General features: G+C 31.5%; 3 protein-coding genes and 1 non-coding gene across 4 annotated transcripts in view; 2 read left to right on the top strand and 2 right to left on the bottom strand.

The window, feature by feature from the left end:
* The window catches only part of LOC6045627, a 342844-nt gene that overhangs the window by 278633 nt on the left and 41732 nt on the right, over positions 1-22479 (bottom strand). The gene's annotated exons all lie outside the window — the stretch shown is intronic.
* LOC6048774 overlaps positions 1-22479 on the top strand; it is a 307506-nt gene that overhangs the window by 247697 nt on the left and 37330 nt on the right. The window lies entirely within an intron of this gene.
* Positions 3082-3679, bottom strand: LOC6048771. The gene is made up of 2 exons (XM_001865605.2): positions 3396-3679; positions 3082-3339 (listed from the first exon to the last, which is right to left on the bottom strand). The coding sequence occupies exons 1-2, from the start codon at positions 3591-3593 to the stop codon at positions 3151-3153; spliced, it is 387 nt and encodes a 128-aa protein (XP_001865640.2). The 5' UTR covers positions 3594-3679; the 3' UTR covers positions 3082-3150.
* Positions 13216-13287, top strand: Trnap-agg. Its single transcript has one exon. It is a non-coding gene; the product is annotated as a tRNA-Pro (tRNA).

Genomic DNA, 22479 nt, shown 5'->3' with positions numbered 1-22479 from the left:
TTAAAGAATTTAAAGAATTTAAAGAATTTAAAGAATTTAAAGAATTTAAAGAATTTAAAGAATTTAAAGAATTTAAAGAATTTAAAGAATTTAAAGAATTTAAAGAATTTAAAGAATTTTTAAGAATTCAAAGAATTTAAAGAATTTAAAGAATTTAAAGAATTTAAAGAATTTAAAGAATTTAAAGAATTTAAAGAATTTAAAGAATTTTAAGAATTTAAAGAATTTAAAGAATTTAAAGAATTTAAAGAATTAAAAGAATTTAAAGAATTTAAAGAATTTAAAGAATTTAAAGAATTTAAAGAATTTAAAGAATTTAATGAATTTAAAGAATTTAAAGAATTGGAAGAAATTGAAGAATTTAAAGAATGTTAAGAATGTTAAGAATGTTCAGAATTTTAAGAATTTTAAAAATTTTAAGAATTTTAAGATTTTTTTTTTAAGAATTTTAAATTTTTTTTTTAAGAATTTTAAGATTTTTTTAAAGAATTTTAAGAATTTTTTTAAGAATTTTAAGAATTTCAAGAAATTTAACTTGTCAAATTACCCTTGTCCTCTTAAAAAGGTGGAAAGGATCAAAATTTTCAACCTCTCAAATTGTAAATCTTCAATAAATCTTCACGCTTAACTTTTTTTTTAATTCATAAAAATTCCAAATTACAATTGACACCCCCACCAATGATCCTAACATATTACCTAGAACCTACTTCGGCGGAAAACCCTTGCTTTTCCAAAAGAGCTGCTTGATGATGGTGGCCTCTTTGGGCTTCAAACAAACAGGAATTCGCCGGCTGCGGAATTTGCGTTTTAATCTCCACGAACAGCCAACCGGTGTCACAACGACCAAGTCCCGGCGCAAGAATCGATTTTGAGGTCCAACGGTGGAAGAAAGTAATTTAAAATGAATAAACATTGGCGGCGGGTCTGACCTGATGTTATGTGGCTGCAAATCTCCGCCCAAACGATGTGTGCCACGACACGGCGGATGAAAATTAATTAATTGGTGTAATTTTATTACGAGTTTTGAGCGAGCAGGTTCTAGATGTGGGGGGCCTTTTGATGGTTCGGGGTTCAGTACAGGGATGCTTAGATTTTTGATATTTTTCGAGGAATTAATGTCTCCGACAAAGTCGTTTGCTATGACCAATGACCAACGACCAATGACCAACGACCAATGACCAATGACCTATGACCATTGGCCAATGACCAATGACCAATGACCAATGACCAATGACCAATGACCTATGACCATTGACCAATGACCAATGACCAATGACCAATGACCAATGACCAATGACCAATGACCAATGACCCATAACCAATAACCAGTGAAGTTTCTTCACAAGAAAAAAATGCTGCAGAAATTGATTCGATTTCCTAGCATAATTTTCATGAAAAATCAGTTTACATGTTGTTGATGTAATTTTACCGACAATTCTAAAAAGTTTATAAAATTACAAAAGCAAGGTGATCATCATCCTGCATGCATATATTTTTACACAAACATTCTGACACAATTTTTGTTGAAAATTTCCATGTAATTTGACATACATTTTAGGGTACTTTTCCAAAAGATCCAATGCGCCACAAGTTTCCTGTAAACAGAGGACCTTTTGGAAAAGTAAGAATTTATGTTAAAAAAGTACAATTACACATAAAAACATGTAAATTTTCACATTTCTCAACGCAAAATTACTATTATTTTTTTACTGTAATTTCATAATACATGAAAAAATCTAAACGGTCTGATGTAATTTTACACCAACTTTGATGAAAGAAAAAATGTCCTTTTTTACTTAAAAAAGTATGTAAAATTACACGTGCAAGCAGAAAGTTTCAAGTCTTTTTGCCTTTCTTACGAAAGAACGGTTTAAGGTAAGCTTTTGGAAAAACGTGTTACTCAGAAATCTTTGGAAAAATTCGTGCACGAATTAGAAAAAATAAAAATAAGTATTTTGGAAATTTGAGTTGTTGTAAAAAGCCATGATTTAAATATCGTAATTTTTTTCCGTGTGCCATTTTTTTCTGAACAGACCCCGTCAAGACGTTCAACGTTGCCGAAGACATCAAATCACACAAAATGGCTTCTTGGGTCATAGCGAAGGCCACCACAAAGTTTAAATTTAAATTTAAAATTGAGCCAAAAATACAAATAAAATTCGTTTCCGGAATCCGTTTAGAATTGCTCATGTAAATTCACATGAAAGAAATTCATATTTTACATTTTTACAGTGGTTCTAGAAGCTGTATTTTAAATTTGACAGATTTTCGTAAGTTTACTTATTCGGCTTATGTTTATGTAAAATTACATGTAAAAGAGGTAATTTTCAAACATCAAAATTATCAATCATTCAAAATTTAACTTTTTTAGCTGTTTTTTTATTTTTTGAGGTATAAATTGTCGTGGGCAAAATAAAATGTATACTGAATGAAACAATTGATGATTGCATTTTTTCGATGTAATTTTATTTGAAGAGAATTGCACGTAAAGGAAAAAAAACTCATATATTTTTAGATGTAATTTTTTTACTTTTCACTGACATAAATTCTGTCAGCATCATCCGATGTAACATTAGTTTTTAACGTAAAATTTTACACAAATTTATTTATGTGACTACTGACTTGTATGAACGAGAACTGATGCTGGAAGTGAATGTGGACTCGCTCTTTTATTCGTCTCGTTTTTGATATCGTTGAGAAATGTAAGGCAATAATAAGGTCACCAGCAACGATAAATGAACTCACGATAACCGAGGCGATTAACACATTTCAAGAATAGCTTGACGAGCGTTAAATTTGCACGATGGTATTTGTAGTTGACAAAAAAAAAACGAAAAAAAAACGTCCTCCATTGAGGTTTGAACCAGCAACTTTTCAGTTGGGGACTCAACGCGTTACCACTGCGCTAAGAAACTCGTGTACGCATCAGTGTTTAGGTGTATTGGTGCGATCTGCAGATCGCTGTCAAGTTTACACGGGCACGCTTTGATAGAAAAGCCATCAATCGGTGTAGCAAAACTGGGATGATAATTTTGGCAGCCTTTTTTTTCCTTTGGGTGTACACAAAAAATACCAATTCGCTCCAATTTGAAACTAGCTGATGCGTTTTGCATTTTTTTATTCATAAATAACACTGATTTGACATAGTTATCAGCCCTGGCTCCACCGCTGCTGCGGTCCGTACAGCTCAACCGTGACGTTCAGCCCTTGACCTTTCTGGGATGTCAGCAGGATCGTGGTGTAGTTGCGGCCAATACCGCCGCTCAACAGTTTGGGATTGGCCCGGCCCTTGGGCGCCTCGTAGAAGTAGATGGCGGAAATGTTGCGCCCGAGTTGGCCCTATTTAAAGATTTTTTTTAAAATTCATTTTTTTAGACAAAAAAAAATCAACTCACCATCGCCGGATATTGCAGCGTCTGGTTGACCGCTTTGCTCGAGAACCAGGAGCTTTTGGCCTTTTTGATGGCAACGTAATGACCGATTAGAACGTCCGACTGTTTCTTGTTGCCCCACCTGATGGTGTTTTGGCGACTTTGGGTCAGTGCCAGAGCAGCGAAGCTTATCAGAACGATAGCAAACAGGGCGAACTTCATGGTTGCTGGAAAGTTTGTCGAAGGCTGCAACTTGCAAACTTTTTGAAGGTTGGGACTTGAAGGCGAACTGATTCTGGAGGAGAAATTGGTCTCCCTTTTATAATGGGATCGATCGGAAGCCAGCGATTGAACTAGAGAAATTGAAGAAATGACTCACTGATATCATCATCGAAGAAACATCACAACTATTGATTTTCCTAGCCTCCCCGATAACGGAATTATTGGGAACACGTTGTTGACGCACTTGAAGTGCTTAGTTTGCAAATTTGTTAACAAGAAAAATCACTCTCGGGTTGTTTTGACGGTGACGAGATTTTTTTACAATTCACACGTGCAAAAATGTAACAAATAAAAGGCAATGAATTGCATTGAACTTAGTACAAACTTTTCACAGATAAAATCAATAAAATGTCAAGAATATTTTTCTCAAAAATTACGGAATTTCTAAATTCTGTAAGACAATTGACAAAATTGTTCAATATCTCTGTTCAGCACCATTTCAAAATGTTCTTCATAAATCAAAGCATTTATTTTTTCAAAAAAATTGAAAAAAAAATTATTGATAGTTGATAGTAAACTAATAAAATAAATTTATTTCGTTTAATTTTTGATTCCTTTAAAACCGGTGATTTCTAAACGGAAAAAAACTATTTTTGTAATGGTCACAAATATGACAAAAATTTAATCGACATAATTCTCGAAAATGTTTGTTTATGTGACTTTTTTGTATGTATGTTTTTTATCTATTCGCAAAATTTTAACTTTTTTATGCATTTAACTTCAAAATACACAACTTTATTTAAATTGATAGGCAGTTTTTTTTTCGAACGCATTTTTTTTATCTAAAGATGATCAAACATCTTATGCAGTGATGGAAGAATCTTCATCGAAAGAAAATCTTTTGATGCTCATCAAGAGAGAAAAAAAAATCTCTCCTCTCTCGCACACGAAAGATCGGTTAAAAGAAACTTTAAAAAAAATCATTATCTGGATTATTCACCGGAACATCGATTTCACTACTACACCTACAGGCAGGGGCGCCGACTCTGGGGGGGCACGGTACTTTTTGCCCCCCTTAAAATTGGGCAGGGGGGGGTAGCCCATACATTGTGCTCCCCCAGAAATTTTGGAAGAAAAATATTCTTATTTTAAATATTACAAAAAAAATTCACAGAAATAATTGAAAATAATTTTTAAAACTGAATTGGAATTCGATAGAATTCTTGTAAGCGAATCTGTAAAATAGTTCAAAAACATTTGTTGTTTTTTAAATCGACAACGTTTCATCTATACTACTGAGCAGTTCTCTAGGATTTCGGTCATTCGATTTTTTTTGTATTTTTTAATCCGACTGAAACTTTTTTGGTGCCTTCGGTATGCCCAAAGAAGCCATTTTGCATCATTAGTTTGTCCATATAATTTTCCATACAAATTCGGCAGCTGTCCATACAAAAATGATGTATGAAAATTCAAAAATCTGTATCTTTTGAAGGAATTTTTGATCGATTTGGTGTCTTCGGCAAAGTTGTAGGTATGGATACGGACTACACTGGAAAAAATAATACACGGTAAAAAAATTTGGTGATTTTTTATTTAACTTTTTATCACTAAAACTTGATTGACAAAAAAACACTATTTTTAATTTTTTTATTTTTTGATATGTTTTAGAAGGCATAAAATGCCAACTTTTCAGAAATTTCAGGTTGTGCAAAAATCACTGACCGAGTTATGAATTTTTAATCAATACTGATTTTTCAAAAATCGAAATTTTGGTCGTAAAATTTTCAACTTCATTTTTCGATGTAAAATCAAATTTGCAATCAAAAGTACTTTACTGAAATTTTGATAAAGTGCACCGTTTTCAAGTTATAGCCATATTTAAGTGACTTTTTGAAAATAGTCGCAGTTTTCATTTTTAAATTAGTGCACATGTTTGCCCAGTTTTGAAAAAATATTTTGAAAAGCTGAGAAAATTCTCTATATTTTGCTTATTTGGACTTTGTTGATACGACCTTTAGTTGCTGAGATATTGCAATGCAAAGGTTTAAAAACAGGAAAATTGATGTTTTCTAAGTTTCACCCAAACAACCCACCATTTTCTATCGTCAATATCTCAGCAACTAATGGTCCGATTTTCAATGTTAATATATGAAACATTTGTGAAATTTTCCGATCTCTTCGAAAAAAATATTTTTGGAATTTTCAAATCAAGACTAACATTTCACAAAGGCCAAACATTCAATATTACGCCCTTTTAAAATGTTTGTCTTGATTTGAAAATTCCAAAAATATTTTTTTCGAAAAGATCGGAAAATTTCACAATTGTTTCATATATTAACATTGAAAATCGGACCATTAGTTGCTGAGAAATTGACGATAGAAAATGGTGGGTTGTTTGGGTGAAACTTAGAAAACATCAATTTTCCTGTTTTTAAACCTTTGCATTGCAATATCTCAGCAACTAAAGGTCGTATCAACATAGTCCGAATAAGCAAAATATAGAGAATTTTCTCAGCTTTTCAAAAATATTTTTTTCAAAACTGGGCAAACATGTGCACTAATTTAAAAAAATGAAAAACTGCGACTATTTTCAAAAAGTCACTTAAATATGGCTATAACTTGAAAACGGTGCACTTTATCAAAATTTTAATAAAGTACTTTTGATTGCAAATTTGATTTTACATCGAAAAATGAAAAAATTTTACGACCAAAATTTCGATTTTTGAAAAATCAGTATTGATTTAAAAATTCATAACTCGGTCAGTGATTTTTGCACAACCTGGAAATTTCTGAAAAGTTGGCATTTTATGTCTTCTAAAACATATCAAAAATAAAAAAATTAAAAATAGTGTTTTTTGTAAATCAAGTTTTAGTGATAAAAGTTAAATAAAAAATCACCAAATTTTTTTACCGTGTATTATTTTTCCAGTGTAGTCCGTATCCATACCTACAACTTTGCCGAAGACACCAAATCGATCAAAAATTCCTTCAAAAGATACAGATTTTTGAATTTTCATACATCATTTTTGTATGGACAGCTGCCGAATTTGTATGGAAAATTATATGGACAAACTAATGATGCAAAATGGCTTCTTTGGGCATACCGAAGGCACCAAAAAAGTTTCAGCCGGATTAAAAAATACAAAAATTAAAATTGAAGAAAAAAGACCGATTTCGTAGAGAATTGCTCTACTGCGCTCTCTTATGCTAACTTGGTAGGAAAACCAGCAAGCTTAGTATACAAGAGCAAACTTACGCAAACTCTTGTCAAAACAATCATCAAGTTTTCAGACGCAACATTCTCCGATTTGCCATTGTAGATCAGGATTTAGCGAAAATGAACTGAAACACTTTTCAAAATGGTCATTTGATGACAGCTTTAGATTTAAGAAATGCTGATAAATTCGATTTTTTTGAGTAATTTTAGGTAATTTTTATCTTGATTTCTTTTTTAAAAATTGCAAATTTTTGGTCGAATCAAATTGTTATAATGCCTTTTTTGATTTTATTAAAAACCGTTTGTGTATCTTTTTGGTTATTCATAAATTCTGAAATTCTGAAATTCTGAAATTCTGAAATTCTGAAATTCTGAAATTCTGAAATTCTGAAATTCTGAAATTCTGAAATTCCTAACTTCTGAAATTCTGAAATTCTGAAATTCTGAAATTCTGAAATTCTGAAATTCTGAAATTCTAAAATTCTGAAATTCTGAAATTCTGAAATTCTGAAATTCTGAAATTCTGAAATTCTGAAATTCTGAAATTCTGAAATTCTGAAATTCTGAAATTCTGAAATTCTGAAATTCTGAAATTCTGAAATTCTGAAATTCTGAAATTCTGAAATTCTGAAATTCTGAAATTCTGAAATTCTGAAATTCTGAAATTCTGAAATTCTGAAATTCTAAAATTATGAAATTCAGAAATTCTAAAATTCTGAAATTCTGAAATTCTGAAATTCTGAAATTCAGAAATTCAGAAATTCAGAAATTCAGAAATTCAGAAATTCAGAAATTCAGAAATTCAGAAATTCAGAAATTCAGAAATTCAGAAATTCAGAAATTCAGAAATTCAGAAATTCAGAAATTCAGAAATTCTGAAATTCTGAAATTCTGAAATTCTGAAATTCTGAAATTCTGAAATTCTGAAATTCTGAAATTCTGAAATTCTGAAATTCTGAAATTCTTAAATTCTTAAATTCTTAAATTCTTAAATTCTTAAATTCTTAAATTCTTAAATTCTTAAATTCTTAAATTCTTAAATTCTTAAATTCTTAAATTCTTAAATTCTTAAATTCTTAAATTCTTAAATTAAATTCTTAAATTCTTAAATTCTTAAATTCTTAAATTCTTAAATTCTTAAATTCTTAAATTCTTAAATTCTTAAATTCTTAAATTCTTAAATTCTTAAATTCTTAAATTCTTAAATTCTTAAATTCTTAAATTCTTAAATTCTTAAATTCTTAAATTCTTAAATTCTTAAATTCTTAAATTCTTAAATTCTTAAATTCTTAAATTCTTAAATTCTTAAATTCTTAAATTCTTAAATTCTTAAATTCTTAAATTCTTAAATTCTTAAATTCTTAAATTCTTAAATTTTAAATTCTTAAATTCTTAAATTCTTAAATTCTTAAATTCTTAAATTCTTAAATTCTTAAATTCTTAAATTCTTAAATTTTAAATTCTTAAATTCTTAAATTCTTAAATTCTTAAATTCTTAAATTCTTAAATTCTTAAATTCTTAAATTCTTAAATTCTTAAATTCTTAAATTCTTAAATTCTTAAATTCTTAAATTCTTAAATTCTTAAATTCTTAAATTCTTAAATTCTTAAATTCTTAAATTCTTAAATTCTTAAATTCTTAAATTCTTAAATTCTTAAATTCTTAAATTCTTAAATTCTTAAATTCTTAAATTCTTAAATTCTTAAATTCTTAAATTCTTAAATTCTTAAATTTTAAATTCTTAAATTCTTAAATTCTTAAATTCTTAAATTCTTAAATTCTTAAATTTTAAATTCTTAAATTCTTAAATTCTTAAATTCTTAAATTCTTAAATCTTAAATTCTTAAATTCTTAAATTCTTAAATTCTTAAATTCTTAAATTCTTAAATTCTTAAATTCTTAAATTTTAAATTCTTAAATTCTTAAATTCTTAAATTCTTAAATTCTTAAATTCTTAAATTCTTAAATTCTTAAATTCTTAAATTCTTAAATTCTTAAATTCTTAAATTCTTAAATTCTTAAATTCTTAAATTCTTAAATTCTTAAATTCTTAAATTCTTAAATTCTTAAATTCTTAAATTCTTAAATTCTTAAATTCTTAAATTCTTAAATTCTTAAATTCTTAAATTCTTAAATTCTTAAATTCTTAAATTCTTAAATTCTTAAATTCTTAAATTCTTAAATTCTTAAATTCTTAAATTCTTAAATTCTTAAATTCTTAAATTCTTAAATTCTTAAATTCTTAAATTCTTAAATTCTTAAATTCTTAAATTCTTAAATTCTTAAATTCTTAAATTCTTAAATTCTTAAATTCTTAAATTCTTAAATTCTTAAGTTCTTAAATTCTTAAATTCTTAAATTCTTAAATTCTTAAATTCTTAAATTCTTAAATTCTTAAATTCTGAACAAATAAATTGATGTTAAATTTTCGATTATTTTTAAACATTGTTTTCTTTTGTAATTTCCAAATTTCTGATTTTTTAAATTTTCTGAATTTCAACTATTGATTTCTTAACATTTTTAAGCCAGGAGTTTTTTTAACCCTAAGGTTTTTAAACTTTTTTTAAATTTTGGAATATTTATTTTTTTTCTGTTATTTTTTTCTAAATTGCAGATTTGAAAAAAATGTTGTTTTTTAATGTGTATTTTCCAATTTCTAAAGTTCTAAATTTTTGCTTTTTACTTTTGTTTTCATTTTTAGAATATTTGTGTTGTTGAATTTTAAATACCTGATAATTTTTATTATTGACTGTTACTTCTGGAAAATAAGTGAGAATATGCCAATTAGAAGGAATTCGCCTTCCAAACATATAAAAAATTCCCCCAATAAACATTCTCAATCACGTTTTAATAAATTATCTTTTTCAAAAAAAAAATGGATTTCGGATGAAAAAAACTCTTACCACATCGTAATATTCAAATTGGTAAAATTCGTGATATACAATAAACTTAAACATCAAATCGCCACTCTCACCTAACGATTTCGGAAAACAACCGTGCCCCTCCCCCCCCCCCCAACATTTTGGACTAGTCGGCGCCTCTGCCTACAGGTTTAAAAATGACCGTCATTTCTTTAAATGAACAATGTTTGTGAACAAAACAATATTAAAACAAAATAACCCGTGCCAGCAATGAGATTCACAAAAAATCTTCAACTGATTCATTTTTCTCGAAACGTTCGGCAGCGATTTTCTATTGTGTGATTCGCCTCCTCTCTTTCTTTTGCGAGCGAAGAAAGTATGCAAGCAGAAAAGAATTTTTTAGCGATTATTTCATCCCTGCTCTTATGTTTATACACAATTTTTATAAAATTTGCTGCTCTACAACTTTGTACAACATTGTTACATTCAAAATAATAACCTTGCAAAGTTTCAAAAAACACGATATTTTAAAATGAAAAAAATAAACTTCTGGGTTATTGCAGATTCAAAAAGTACAATAAATTTCCCGTAAAATTACATGTCCCAAAAAAAATTTACAGTCGAATAACAAAAAATGGCAGAATTTTCGAAACAAATTCTGTTTATTTTTTTAAATGAAAAATAGGTTTTTTTTTTCAAAATTATGAGCACGCCATCAAATCGGGCATAAATATTGCATAAAAGACTACAAATTTTCATCTCATCACCATTTCAAGCTGCAAATCATTGAAAAACCCTTTTTTTTCTAACGTTCAAAAATAGAAGGGGTCGTACCGCCCTCGGGACCTTGGATTCGTGTTCGAGACCAAAATTACCCCTTGGGACAAAGTTTCACGCAAATCGAAGTGGGGTCGGGCCTACTTTTTCCAATATGAGTTGGCAGAATATGATTTTTTTTAAATGTGAGTTTACTATATTTTTAATGTAATTTAATTTGAATTTGTGTTTAATGCAGGCAATATTACATAAAAAGAGGTAAATTTGCACCTTAAAAATTTCATAACCCGTGAAAAGGTCCAAACGGTCTGCTGTAATTTTACACAAATTGTTTATGAAAAGAATAATGTAAAATGTTCCCTAAAAAAGCATGTAAAAATGACATGAAATGGTACAGCAAATACGTTTATCAAACCAGATCAAGTTGGTGGATTTCATCGAAAATTGTAAGTTTAGTTAAAGAAGTTCAATTTTTGAATGTGTAAAATTTGATACAAATATATCAGAAAGATGTAAATTAATGTCTGATCTTATTTAACAGTTTTACACTGATATTGAGGAAAGAAAAATGTAAAGTTCTACCTCAAAAACCATTTAAAAATTACACGCGCGGGCTGAAATTTGTCTGTGTTTATGAAAAAAAAAGAATGTTTAAGGTAAATAACCTCACTGTTGTGTCCTACGCATCAAGGTTAAACCACACAGAAAAAAAGTTGAATTTTCGAATGTTCAAAATTTGGTAGGTTGAATATTACCTCTTTTTTGAGTAATATTACGTAAAAAATTTGTTAAAATGAAAATTCACGAGTTCCTGATGCAATATTACCTTTTTTTTCATTGCAGGCAAAAATGTTAAAATGTTTATGACAAATCAATTTGGTGGATTTCATTGAATAAACTGTAAATTACACAGTTCAAAAAAGTTCAATTTTGGAACGTGTAAAATTTTACAGAATTTTATTTTTTTATGTCAAGTGGTCAAATTTTAAAACCAAGACAAACATTTCAAAAGGGCCGTAATATTGAATGTTTGTGAATATTGTTTTCGAAAAGATCGGAAAATTTCACGAATGTTTCATATTTTAACATAGAAAATTGCTGAGATATCGACATTGAAAAATGGTGGGCTGTTTGGGTGGGACTTAGAAAACATCAATTTTCCAGTTTTTAAACCTTTGCATGACAATATCTCAGCAACTAAGGATCGTATTAACAAAGTTCAAAAAAGCTAAATGTAGAGAATTCTCTCAGCATTAAAAAAAAATTAAAAAGTGGGCAAATATGGGCACTAATTTTCAAAAATTTATAACTGCGACTATTCTCAAAAAAGTTACCTTAAAATGGCTATAACTTGAAAACAGTCGACTTTATCAAATTTTCTCTAAAAAACTTTTTGATTGCAAATTAGATTTTACATCCAAAAATGAAGTTGAAAATTTGTTGCGACCAATACTTCGATTTTTTGAAACAATCAGTAAAGTTGACATTTGATGTCCCCTAAAACATATCAGAAAATAAAAAAATAGTGTTTTTTTGCAAATTAAGTTTTAGTACCAAAAAGTGACATTTAAAATTGCCAAAAAAATTTAAAAGGTAAGTCCTTATCCATACCTATAACTTTGCCGAAGACACCAAATCAATTAACAAATTCCTTCAAAAGTAACATAATTTTCATGCATCATTTTGGTATGGGTAGCTGCCAAATTTTAAATTATATGGACAAACTAATGATGCAAAATGGCTTCTTTGGGCATACCAAAGGCACCAAAAAAGTTTCGGCCGGATTTAAAAAATACAAAAATTAAAATTAAGAAAAAAAAATTGTAGAGAACTGCTCAAGTACATCAGAAAGATGTAAATTTACATATTTTTTCTACAGAATGTCTGCCACACTCCAATGTAATTTTATAAAGATTTTTATTTATGGTGGAAGTTTTCTTATTTTGCATAAACTCAGCTATAAAATCCCATTTCAACACCGATCACACCTTTCAGTCACCTTCCTAGTGTAGAGAGCTGCGCTTTACAAGATCATGAAATTCGCATGCTCTTTTTGTCGCGTTGGTAAGTTTCGTCGTGCCTTCAATCTCCCAGCAGCACAACTTCAGCTGGGGAGTCCGCGGGACATACGTACGTAAATATTGTTGTTTTAGATTTATAACTTTAACGAAAACTCAAAATCGAGACTTCACTGTACCACCTCCCCCAACAACAACAACGAAAGGGTTTCCACGAAACCTGGGAAATCCGGTGGCGCCCATCTCATAAATTCCTTCTGCCGAGCACATAAGTCAGTTAGCTGTCGGATTTGTTCGCGAGGGGACGGTCATCCAAGCTGCCACGTTCCCCGAGTTTGTTGTTGTTGTTGTTTGACCGCCGCCGCCAGGTTAGATTCCAAATCATCATTTTGCGGGTTCTTATTCGCGCTTTGCGGAGACGCACACTGAATCAATAACGGGCTGGGATTGTGTGTCTTTGGCCGCCGGAACGACCGTCGGGGAACCGCAACGCCGTCGCCGTCGCCGCGTTTGTTTTTGATGAATGGTGAGAGTAAACGCAAACGTTTCGGGAAGTTTGCGTTGATTTATGCCGGAATTAGGCCGTTTGACGAAAATTTAGCTTTCGTGGACGAAAAAGCTTGAACAGCTAAGGGTTAAACCCCCAAAAAATCAAAGCAATCCAAAAGAAATCACTCTCCGTGAAACAAACAAAAAAAAAAAAACACACACCGATGCCGGACGCAAGTTGGCTCGCCACTTCTCAACGGGCTCGTTGGTCTAGGGGTATGATTTTCGCTTAGGGTGCGAGAGGTCCCGGGTTCAAATCCCGGACGAGCCCACCGCGATTCTTTTTTGCTGCTATGCTGTCGTTTTCAACATTCACAGTCGGCAAATAATTGGCGTGTGCTTTACTGTTGGAAATAATTGATATTATTATGAACTTGGACGTGAGTCGACAGGCGCATGATGACAGGAGGGCTAATCATGATCTGGTAGTCACGAGCGTAGCGACTTTGTAGCATAAAATTACGCTTGCGTTAGCACTTTGTACTAATGCTGAGTGTTGATATAAGGTTGAGTTTGTTGAAAAGTTCAACAAGAAGGAAAAAAATTATCTTGTTTAAATTAGGCTTTGAGATTCAACATTCAAATCAAATTTTATTGATATTTCTTTTATTTTTCCCTTGTTCAGGAACTCATTTTAGCAACTATGAAAAACTTTACTTCTCTTGTTTTGTGTTTTTCTTGTTTCATTGTGAGAATTTTATTTGCCTTTATCCTGTTTAGTTTATGTTTGTTTTTGATAGTGTTTGGATTATTCTACCATCTCCTATCATTATCTTTTACCTTTTAAGTTTAGTTTTAGTTTCGTCATGTTTTTTTTTACAGTTCTCTTGTATTTATTCATTTTCAACTGTAAAATGAAACGATTATCATTAAAATAGCTATCACTTGTTAGCTCCCAGGCTTATCTTCCAGGTTTTGAAAACATCACGCCATCTTCCAGGTTCATCTTCCAGTGAAATAGGTAAAAATAAAATAAACTAAAGTCAGAGAACATATTCGAGAGTAAATTTAGGCATATTCCAATCATAATATGAGTGATTATTTGACTTTAATGTCGGCGAAAATTTATATTTTGATTTTCGAACTTTTTTTTTGAACTTTTTTTTGTAAAATCCTGGATGATGGAACATTCTATGCATCTTCCAACCAACCAATAATTGGAAATGCTTTTTGGGAGCATTACAAAAATATTCCTGTAATAATACGAGCGATTATTTGACAAATTCTTTTGGAGAAATTTTTAATCTCCAAAATAATAGATTTTTTTGAATTTTGCTCAACATCTGCTACAAAATCTTGGAAGATGAAACTGTTTATGCAATAATATTCGCTCGTATTATCACAGGAATATGTTTGTAATACTCCCAGAAAGCATTTACAATCATTGGTTGGTTGAAAGATAAACAAATCAGAATAAATTGATATTGGTGGTGAAATTCACGAAAAATCTCCAACTGATTGATTTTGCTCAGCAAGTTCGGGAGCGATTTTCTCTTGCGCTTGTTGCCTCCCCTCTCTTTCGCCGGTGGAAGAAAGTTCGCAAGCGAAAAAGATAAAATTATTTTTAGAAAAAAATTAAAAACTGTAGTTATTGTCATTATTTTAACAAATATTTCCTACTTTTTAAGTCATAATAAATTATCTGTATTTATTATGTTCCAGATTTTGATTCGAAACAAGTTGATCCGACTTAAAAGCTAATGGTTTAAGATTTTACAAAAAAAAATGACACTCAAAAAATAGAAAAAAAGAGACTGGAAATCATGAAATAATAATAATTAATTATGAGAAACAGAGAATGGTCTAAATATTTTGTAGTTTGTAGTTAAGGCGCGACCCCTTTCTAGTCAGTTTTGTAAAGTTGATTGCCTATTAAATTACGAAATGGATTTTTTCAATATTTGATCACCGCCATTTTGGCCGCCATGTTGGATTTAAAAATTCTAAATCATTTGAGCGCAGTTGAGGAGTCATACTTAAGCTCGACTATTAAAAATAAGACAACTAAAAAAAATGATTTCGTGATTCGATTATCCGAAGTTTCCATAATCCGAATTGATTTTTTTCGAGGCCTTTGGAATATCGATTCTGGACTGTAACAAGATAAATGCAAACAATATCCTTAAATGATTGAAGAAATCAGAAAACAAAAGAAGTTAATTTTTTCGTCAAACCTAATTATCCCACATTTTTTAACAAGATATAAAAATTGTTACCAGGGATGGAATAATCGCAAAAAAATCAATTTCGTTTGCGAACTTTCTTCACCCGCGAAAGAGAGAGGAGGCAAATCACGCAAACGAAAATCGTTCCCGAACTTCTCCAAGAAAATCAATCTGCTGATGATTTTTTGTGAATTTCCTTGTCAGCACCACTTAAAAGTATTTATTTCACTTTGTTTACACACATTGTTCATCAACAAAATGTGACAGGTCGTTTTTTGACGTGTAATGTACGCTTGCAAGTGTAGTAGTGAATAAGATGTTCCGCCGAATAATCAAGATGATGATTTTTTTAGGTTCCTTTTACCGATCTTTCGTGCGCGAGAGAGGAGAGCCAAGCTCCCTTTTGATTTTTTCTCTTGATGAACGTCCAACGATTTTCTTTTGATGATGATTATTCCATCGCTGATTGTTAGGAATTTTAATATCAATAGAAGAAGCTTGCGTGAAATTTTCTTTTATTTGTAATAATAGAAGTAAGTGTGACAAGTTGCAACAAAAAGCTTTTATCAGCACCAGTCGTAAATTTATCCAACGAGGTTCGCCGGGTTTCTATAAATACGGATGCTGAAAAAAAATTACAACGAGTTTCATACAAACCCTTTGAAAGGATTTTTTTGTCAAATTTCCTTGTGTTGTGAAGTATTCCGTTTCGAAACAAGTGCTGAAAAGTTCAACTTTTCATCACCCATTTCACTGCAGTGCAGTGTCGTTCAAGAATGATAGGAATAGTGAGTAGTTTTACAACGGAACTTCAAAAAAAGAAAAAAATAACTCAATGTTTGATATCTGGTCGTACATTTAAAAAGGGCAAAAACGATCATTTTGAACAATTTCAAATGCTTGATTTTTAAAATTCCTCATTATTTGTCTTAAAAAGAGCTGAACATTTCACAAAAAAAAAGATTTTTTAACATTGGGGTAATTCTCCACCAACTCACACGAAATCGGGAAAAGTTGCCCCGACCCCTCTTCGATTTGCGTGAAACTTTGTCCTAAGGGGTAACTTTTGTCCCTGATCACGAATCCGAGGTCCGTTTTTTGATATCTCGTGACGGAGGGGCGGTTCGACCCCTTCCATTTTTGAACATGCGAAAAAAGAGGTGTTTTTCAACAATTTGCAGCCTGAAACGGTGATGAGATAGAAATTTGGTGTCAAAGGGACTTTTGTGTAAAATTAGACGCCCGATTTGATGGCGTACTCAGAATTCCGAATAAACGTATTTTTCATCGAAAAAAAAATTAAAAAAGTTTTAAAAATTCTCCCATTTTCCGTTACTCGACTGTAAAAAATTTTGGAACATGTCATTTTATGGGAAATTTAATGTACTTTTCGAATCAACATTGTCCCAGAAGGGTCATTTTTTCATTTAGAACAAAATTTTTCATTTTAAAATTTCGTGTTTTTTCTAACTTTGCAGGGTTATTTTTTAGAGTGTAACAATGTTCTACAAAGTTGTAGAGCAGACAATTACAAAAATTTTGATATATAGACATAAGGGGTTTGCTTATAAACATCACGAGTTATCGCGATTTTACGAAAAAAAGTTTTGAAAAAGTTGGTCGTCATCGATCATGGCCGTTCATAGTCACCCGCGACAGACACGGACGACGAAACGAAGAAAAACGCAAAAAGTAACTTTTTCAAAACTTTTTTTCGTAGAATCGCGATAACTCGTGATGTTTACAAGCAAACCCCTTATGCCTATATATCATTTTTTTTGTAATTGTCTGCTCTACAACTTTGTAGAACATTGTTACACTCTAAAAAATAACCCTGCAATGTTAGAAAAAACACGAAATTTTAAAATGAAAAATTTGGTTTTAAATGAAAAAATGACCCTTCTGGGACAATGTAGATTCGAAAAGTACATTAAATTTCCCATAAAATGACACGTTCCAAATTTTTTTAAAGTCGAGTAACGGAAAATGGGAGAATTTTTAAAACTTTTTTAATTTTTTTTTCGATGAAAAATACGTTTATTCGGAATTCTGAGTACGCCATCAAATCGGGCGTCTAATTTTACACAAAAGTCCCTTTGACACCAAATTTCTATCTCATCACCGTTTCAGGCTGCAAATTGTTGAAAAACACCTCTTTTTTCGCATGTTCAAAAATGGAAGGGGTCGAACCGCCCCTCCGTCACGAGATATCAAAAAACGGACCTCGGATTCGTGATCAGGGACAAAAGTTACCCCTTAGGACAAAGTTTCACGCAAATCGAAGAGGGGTCGGGGCAACTGCTGTGTGAGTTGGCGGAGAATTACCCATTGAAAATCAAATTTGTAGAAAACCGCGAGTTGAAAAATGAGAACTATTTGAGAAACATTGAGAAAAACTATTTTTTTCAATTCTAAACTTAAAAGGCTGTATTCTCAGCATTTCGAAAAAAAAGACCGGAGATTTGATTTTTTTCAGAAATTTTAACCAAGAAATGCCTTTAACTGTGAAATGGAATTTTAGATAGCAAATTTGATCATTTATAAAAATATGAACCATTTGTTCGATTAATTAGATTTGAAAAAAAGCTCATCAAAATTCTGACGCATAGAAGCCATTTTGTGTTATTGGTTCACCCATACAAGGCTTCATACAATTTTGACAGTAGTTCATACAAAAATGGTACGTAAATATTCGAAAATCTGTAGCTTTTGAATGAATTTTCTGATCGATTTTGTGTCTTTGGTTAAGTTGTAGGTATTGCTGAGGATGAGGACTTTTATAATGCCAATATCTCAGCAATCATCTTTTCGAAGAAAATATTTTGAAATGTTGGAATCAAGACGAACATTTCAAAATATTTCTTTTTCGAAAAGATCATAAAATTTCACAAATGTTTAATTTTTCAACATTGAACATTGGACCATAAGCTGTTGAGACATTCGTATTAGTCAATCATAACTCAGCGGCACATACTTCTCTCTATATCACAAAAGTTGCGAATTTTGTCCCCTAAAAATATTAAAAAAAAAAAACAGAAATTAAAACATACGGATTTTAAGAAATTGAATTTTTGTAAAAAAAATGTTAATTTAAAAATCACATTTTTTTCCGTGTACCTATTTTTTCTGAATAGTCCTAATCAATACCTACAACGAAGATACCAAATCGATCACAAATTATTTCCCAAAAATACAAATTTTTGCGTATTCTCATGCCTATTTGTGCAATTGTGGGGAAAAACTAATTATGCAAAATGGCTTCTTTTGACATAGGAAATTATAAAATTCAATTCATACTTCAATAAAACACATTTTCAAAGACAATAATGCAGTCATGAAGTGTGAAAAAAAATATCTTAAATTAAATTGCAATTCATACTTTTTAAACCCAAATTCAATTTATAAAACCAGCAACAGAAAACCTTTTAAAAATCTAGAATCCACCTCAGTTTCACCCCCGCTGCGACAAAGGTCGCACAATCACCGCGTCCCGATCGCGAGAATAATTTAATTAATTCTGACCCACAGCAGCACTCTACAAAACCACCGCACAGCAACACGTCATTGATCACAGTGAGCCGCACACTTAAGGAGCCCGCGACAACAACTCAGCACAATTTGCATTGTGGGCGTCAGTATATGACCAAAACCGCCACCACGACCACGTGTACGATCTGCAGCAGGTCGGCCACGGAGATCGAAGGTTGCCAAGAATTCGCGAAACACTGGCGTTACGCCAAGGTTATGTGAAGTAAGGTAGGAACGGTTTTCAATTCTTGGTAAGTCAAAATGATCAAATATTCCAACCTTTTGCATCCAATTTCTTGACGTAACCTGGCAACCACAACACATTTGTGGTCCTCGACGCTACGGCGATCGCCGTGAGAAGGGATTGTAGAATGTGGTGACCACAACCGCACGTAGCATTTTTGCGCGGTACATTGGGACATGGGGTTCTACCCCTGTCGGATCGGTCACGACGAAGGTTCGCGCAGATCGCTGCGCGAACTCTGCTTACATGGTGGACGCAAGTTGCGCAACATTGAATCAAGAGCTGGCTCTTCAATTAGCCCTTTCTCAAAAGTGACTCCTGCCTGTCGGCGACCTCCTCTGATCTCACTCGCCAGCGCGCACTATTGAAGAACTGGAGCAGTTCTCAGGTGTTTCAAGAGTGCGGTCGCTGGTGGCGGAAGTTGGGCACCTTATAAGCTACCTTTAAAAGAGTGTGTGCAAAACTGATGACTTGGACAACCTTCAAGTGTGCGGTGACGGCAAACTCCAAGTGTGGCACAGGTCATTCCATCAACAACGGCGTCGCTGACTGCCGTGGTGATTGTTGATTGTTGTTTGGACAGGAGAAGGAAAAAAAAGGAAAAGTTGAACGCGTGCACTGCCTGGCCGTGTGTTTATGTCAGCTGTGAAACGTGTTCTAATTGTGGAACCGGATTCCGACGGTACAACCGGATTCAATATAAAAAGTGGTGCAGTTGGGCAGAGTTATCGGGTCAAATGGTTAATATCTGGTTGAGATCTCTGGAAAAAGTCAAGAAAACTTATGATAAATAATATATGGGTAATTCTCTACCAACTCATACTATATCGGGAAAAGTTGCCCCGACCCCTCTTCGATTTGCGTGAAACTTTGTACTACGGGGTAACTTTTGTCCCTGATCGCGAATCCGAGGTCCGTTTTTTAATATATCTCGTGACGGAGTGGCAGTACGACCTCTTCCATTTTTGAGGTGTTTTTTTAATAATTTGCAGCCTTAAACGGTGATGAGATAGAAATTTTGTGTCAAAAGGACTTTTATGTAAAATTAGACGCCCGATTTGATGGCGTACTCAGATTTCCGAAAAAAACGTATTTTTCATCGAAAAAACCTCTAAACAAGTTTTAAAAACTCTGCAATTTTCCGTTACTCGACTGTAAATTTTTTTGGAACTTATCATTTTAAGGGAAATTTAAATTACTTTTAGAATCTACAGTCGACTCTCTGCTTGTCAATATCCAAGGGACCGTCGAGGAAGAGAATCATCAGTTTACAGAACGATGCAAAATGAAGACTCGATTGAACATATTTTTTTCTTGATACTAAGCTATGGGAGATAATCATGGCAACGTCCATCAAACAAAAACAAACTAATGTCAAACACCCTTCAAAGCTTCGTTTCGTTAAGAAAAATGTCTATGCAAGCCATGAGAAAGTGAAATTATTGACAACCGGAAGAGATTTTTAAAGCAAACAGAATCCAAGGGACCGTCGAGAAAGAGATCCTTCAAGCAAGGGAAAATATCGAGGAATGAAGATAATTGAAGTATGCAGATTGAAGGGACTGAAGAATTCATCGATAGATGGAGAATTATTGATATCGAGAAGATCGACAGCCAGAGAGTCGACTGTACATTGACCCAGAAGGGTATTTTTTTCATTTAGAACAAAAATTTTCATTTTAAAATTTCGTGTTTGTTCTAACTTTGCAGGGTTATTTTTTAGACTGTAACAATGTTCTATAAAGTTGTAGAGCAGACAATTACAAAATTTTTGATGCATACACATAAGGGCTTTGCTTATAAAAATCACGAGTTATCGCGATTTTACGAAAAAAAGTTTTGAGAAAAAGTTTGGCCTCATTACAATTTGGATTATCGCTGTCATAGCAACATTTTTAATTTTTTTTAATTTTTTTCTTCTACTAAGGCCGTTGCAAATATTTTTTGAAGTTTATGTCCCTCGACTCTGACCAAAGTCGAGGGGGCAAAAAAATAAAAAAGTATAAAAATTGAAATTACGAGCCATGGTTTCAACATTTTAATGAAAAAAGTGTTTTTAAATGCATTATACTCCTGTCCAGTTGTTTTGCCTTCATTAGTTTCCAAAATATCTAAGTATTGACGAAATTTTTTTTTTTTTGCGAAAAATAAATTTTTTGCGGTGCTGTACATTGGAATTTCATAAAAATTCAAAACATTTTTAAACAAGCCCAAATATGCTAAATATGAATATCAATGCAGAAAACTGCATTTTTGATTGTTTTCAGTTGATTAGACTTCTATTTTCATGGAAATTTTGAAGTTTTTTGGAAAAATATTTTTTTTGCCCCCTGATTTTTCAGACCGATTTTGAAGGGGGAGGCGACATAAACTTTGAAAAATATTTGCAACGGCCTAATTAAAACATGAGCAGTTTATTGAAAAGTTTTTTGAGAAAAATTCTGACTTTCAACATATTGACATTTATCCTTTGAAACAAATGTTAATATTTGTTTTGAATATTTTTATTTCTATTTTAATAGCAAAAAATAAAATAAAAATAATTAGAGCGATTATCCAAAGATCCACACAAACCATCGGATAACCGAGACGTCGGAAAATGGAGTCTAGACTATAACAACAGAAATTGCAAATTTTCAATGAATTTATATTTTTTTTATTTTTTTTTTTCTTCCTCTGATCTGTGGTCCCAAAATTCTAAATTTGACAATGTCCATATTTCAATAAAAATATGAAAATAAACGTTACAGAATGTATTTTAAAAAGTCAACAACATTTTTTTTCAAATTTTAATTTTTTTTTTCAATGATTTTTATTTTTTTTTTTAGCCTCTGATAAACTCTTTACCAAAACCGGAAATGGATTTCATTTGTATTTTTTTTTAATTGACTCAAACTCTGTGGAGCCCTTCCCTATGACCAAAGAAGCCATTTTGTGTCATTTCAAATTGGTCATTAGTCATACAATTTTGGCAGCTGTTCATACAAAAATGGTTCGTAAATCTGTAACTTTTGATGGAATTTTCTGATCAATCTGATGTCTTGGACCAAATTGTAGGTATTAAGGTGGATTATTCTAAAAAAATAGATTTACCGATTTTGAATTAACTTTTCTTTACTGAATTTAACCCTCTACAACCTAACCCCGCCTTTAGACGGGCTTCGATCTGAAAAATCACCGAAAAAACCATTTTCCAACCGATTTGATCTTTAAGAAGCATTGGAAAGAAGAACTCTTAAAATTTTAGAAAACTTCAGGGTTGGAAGTTTAACTTGTTTGATGTGACTTTGCCAATGTTTTTAAAAATGTCATTTTTTAAGGGTCGATTTTGGTTGTGTTTTTTACTAAAATTTCCTATATTTTAGTAAAAAGAAGTATGCAGTAATTTTTGTAGTGTCCCAGAATATGCCTCTACGCATTTTTTTTTGCAATTTAAATGATGATGGTGCGATTCTATAGCAGAAAATGTGAAAAACATGCAAAAAATTGAAAAAGTGACTGTAAAAACGTGAAAAAATTAGATAGG

Source organism: Culex quinquefasciatus, chromosome 1 (assembly GCF_015732765.1).
Source record: "Culex quinquefasciatus strain JHB chromosome 1, VPISU_Cqui_1.0_pri_paternal, whole genome shotgun sequence".
Classification (NCBI taxonomy): Eukaryota; Metazoa; Arthropoda; class Insecta; order Diptera; family Culicidae; genus Culex; species Culex quinquefasciatus.
This window is presented reverse-complemented; position numbering and strand designations above follow the sequence as displayed.

What these genes read in the sequence shown, in the direction of transcription:
- LOC6048771 (XM_001865605.2), bottom strand. Translation starts at nt 3,593, where the DNA reads ATGAAGTTCGCCCTGTTTGCTATCGTTCTGATAAGCTTCGCTGCTCTG. An exon ending in CGCTGCAATATCCGGCGATG is followed by an intron (nt 3,340 to 3,395) that starts GTGAGTTGATTT and finishes ATCTTTAAATAG; the next exon opens with GGCCAACTCGGGCGCAACAT.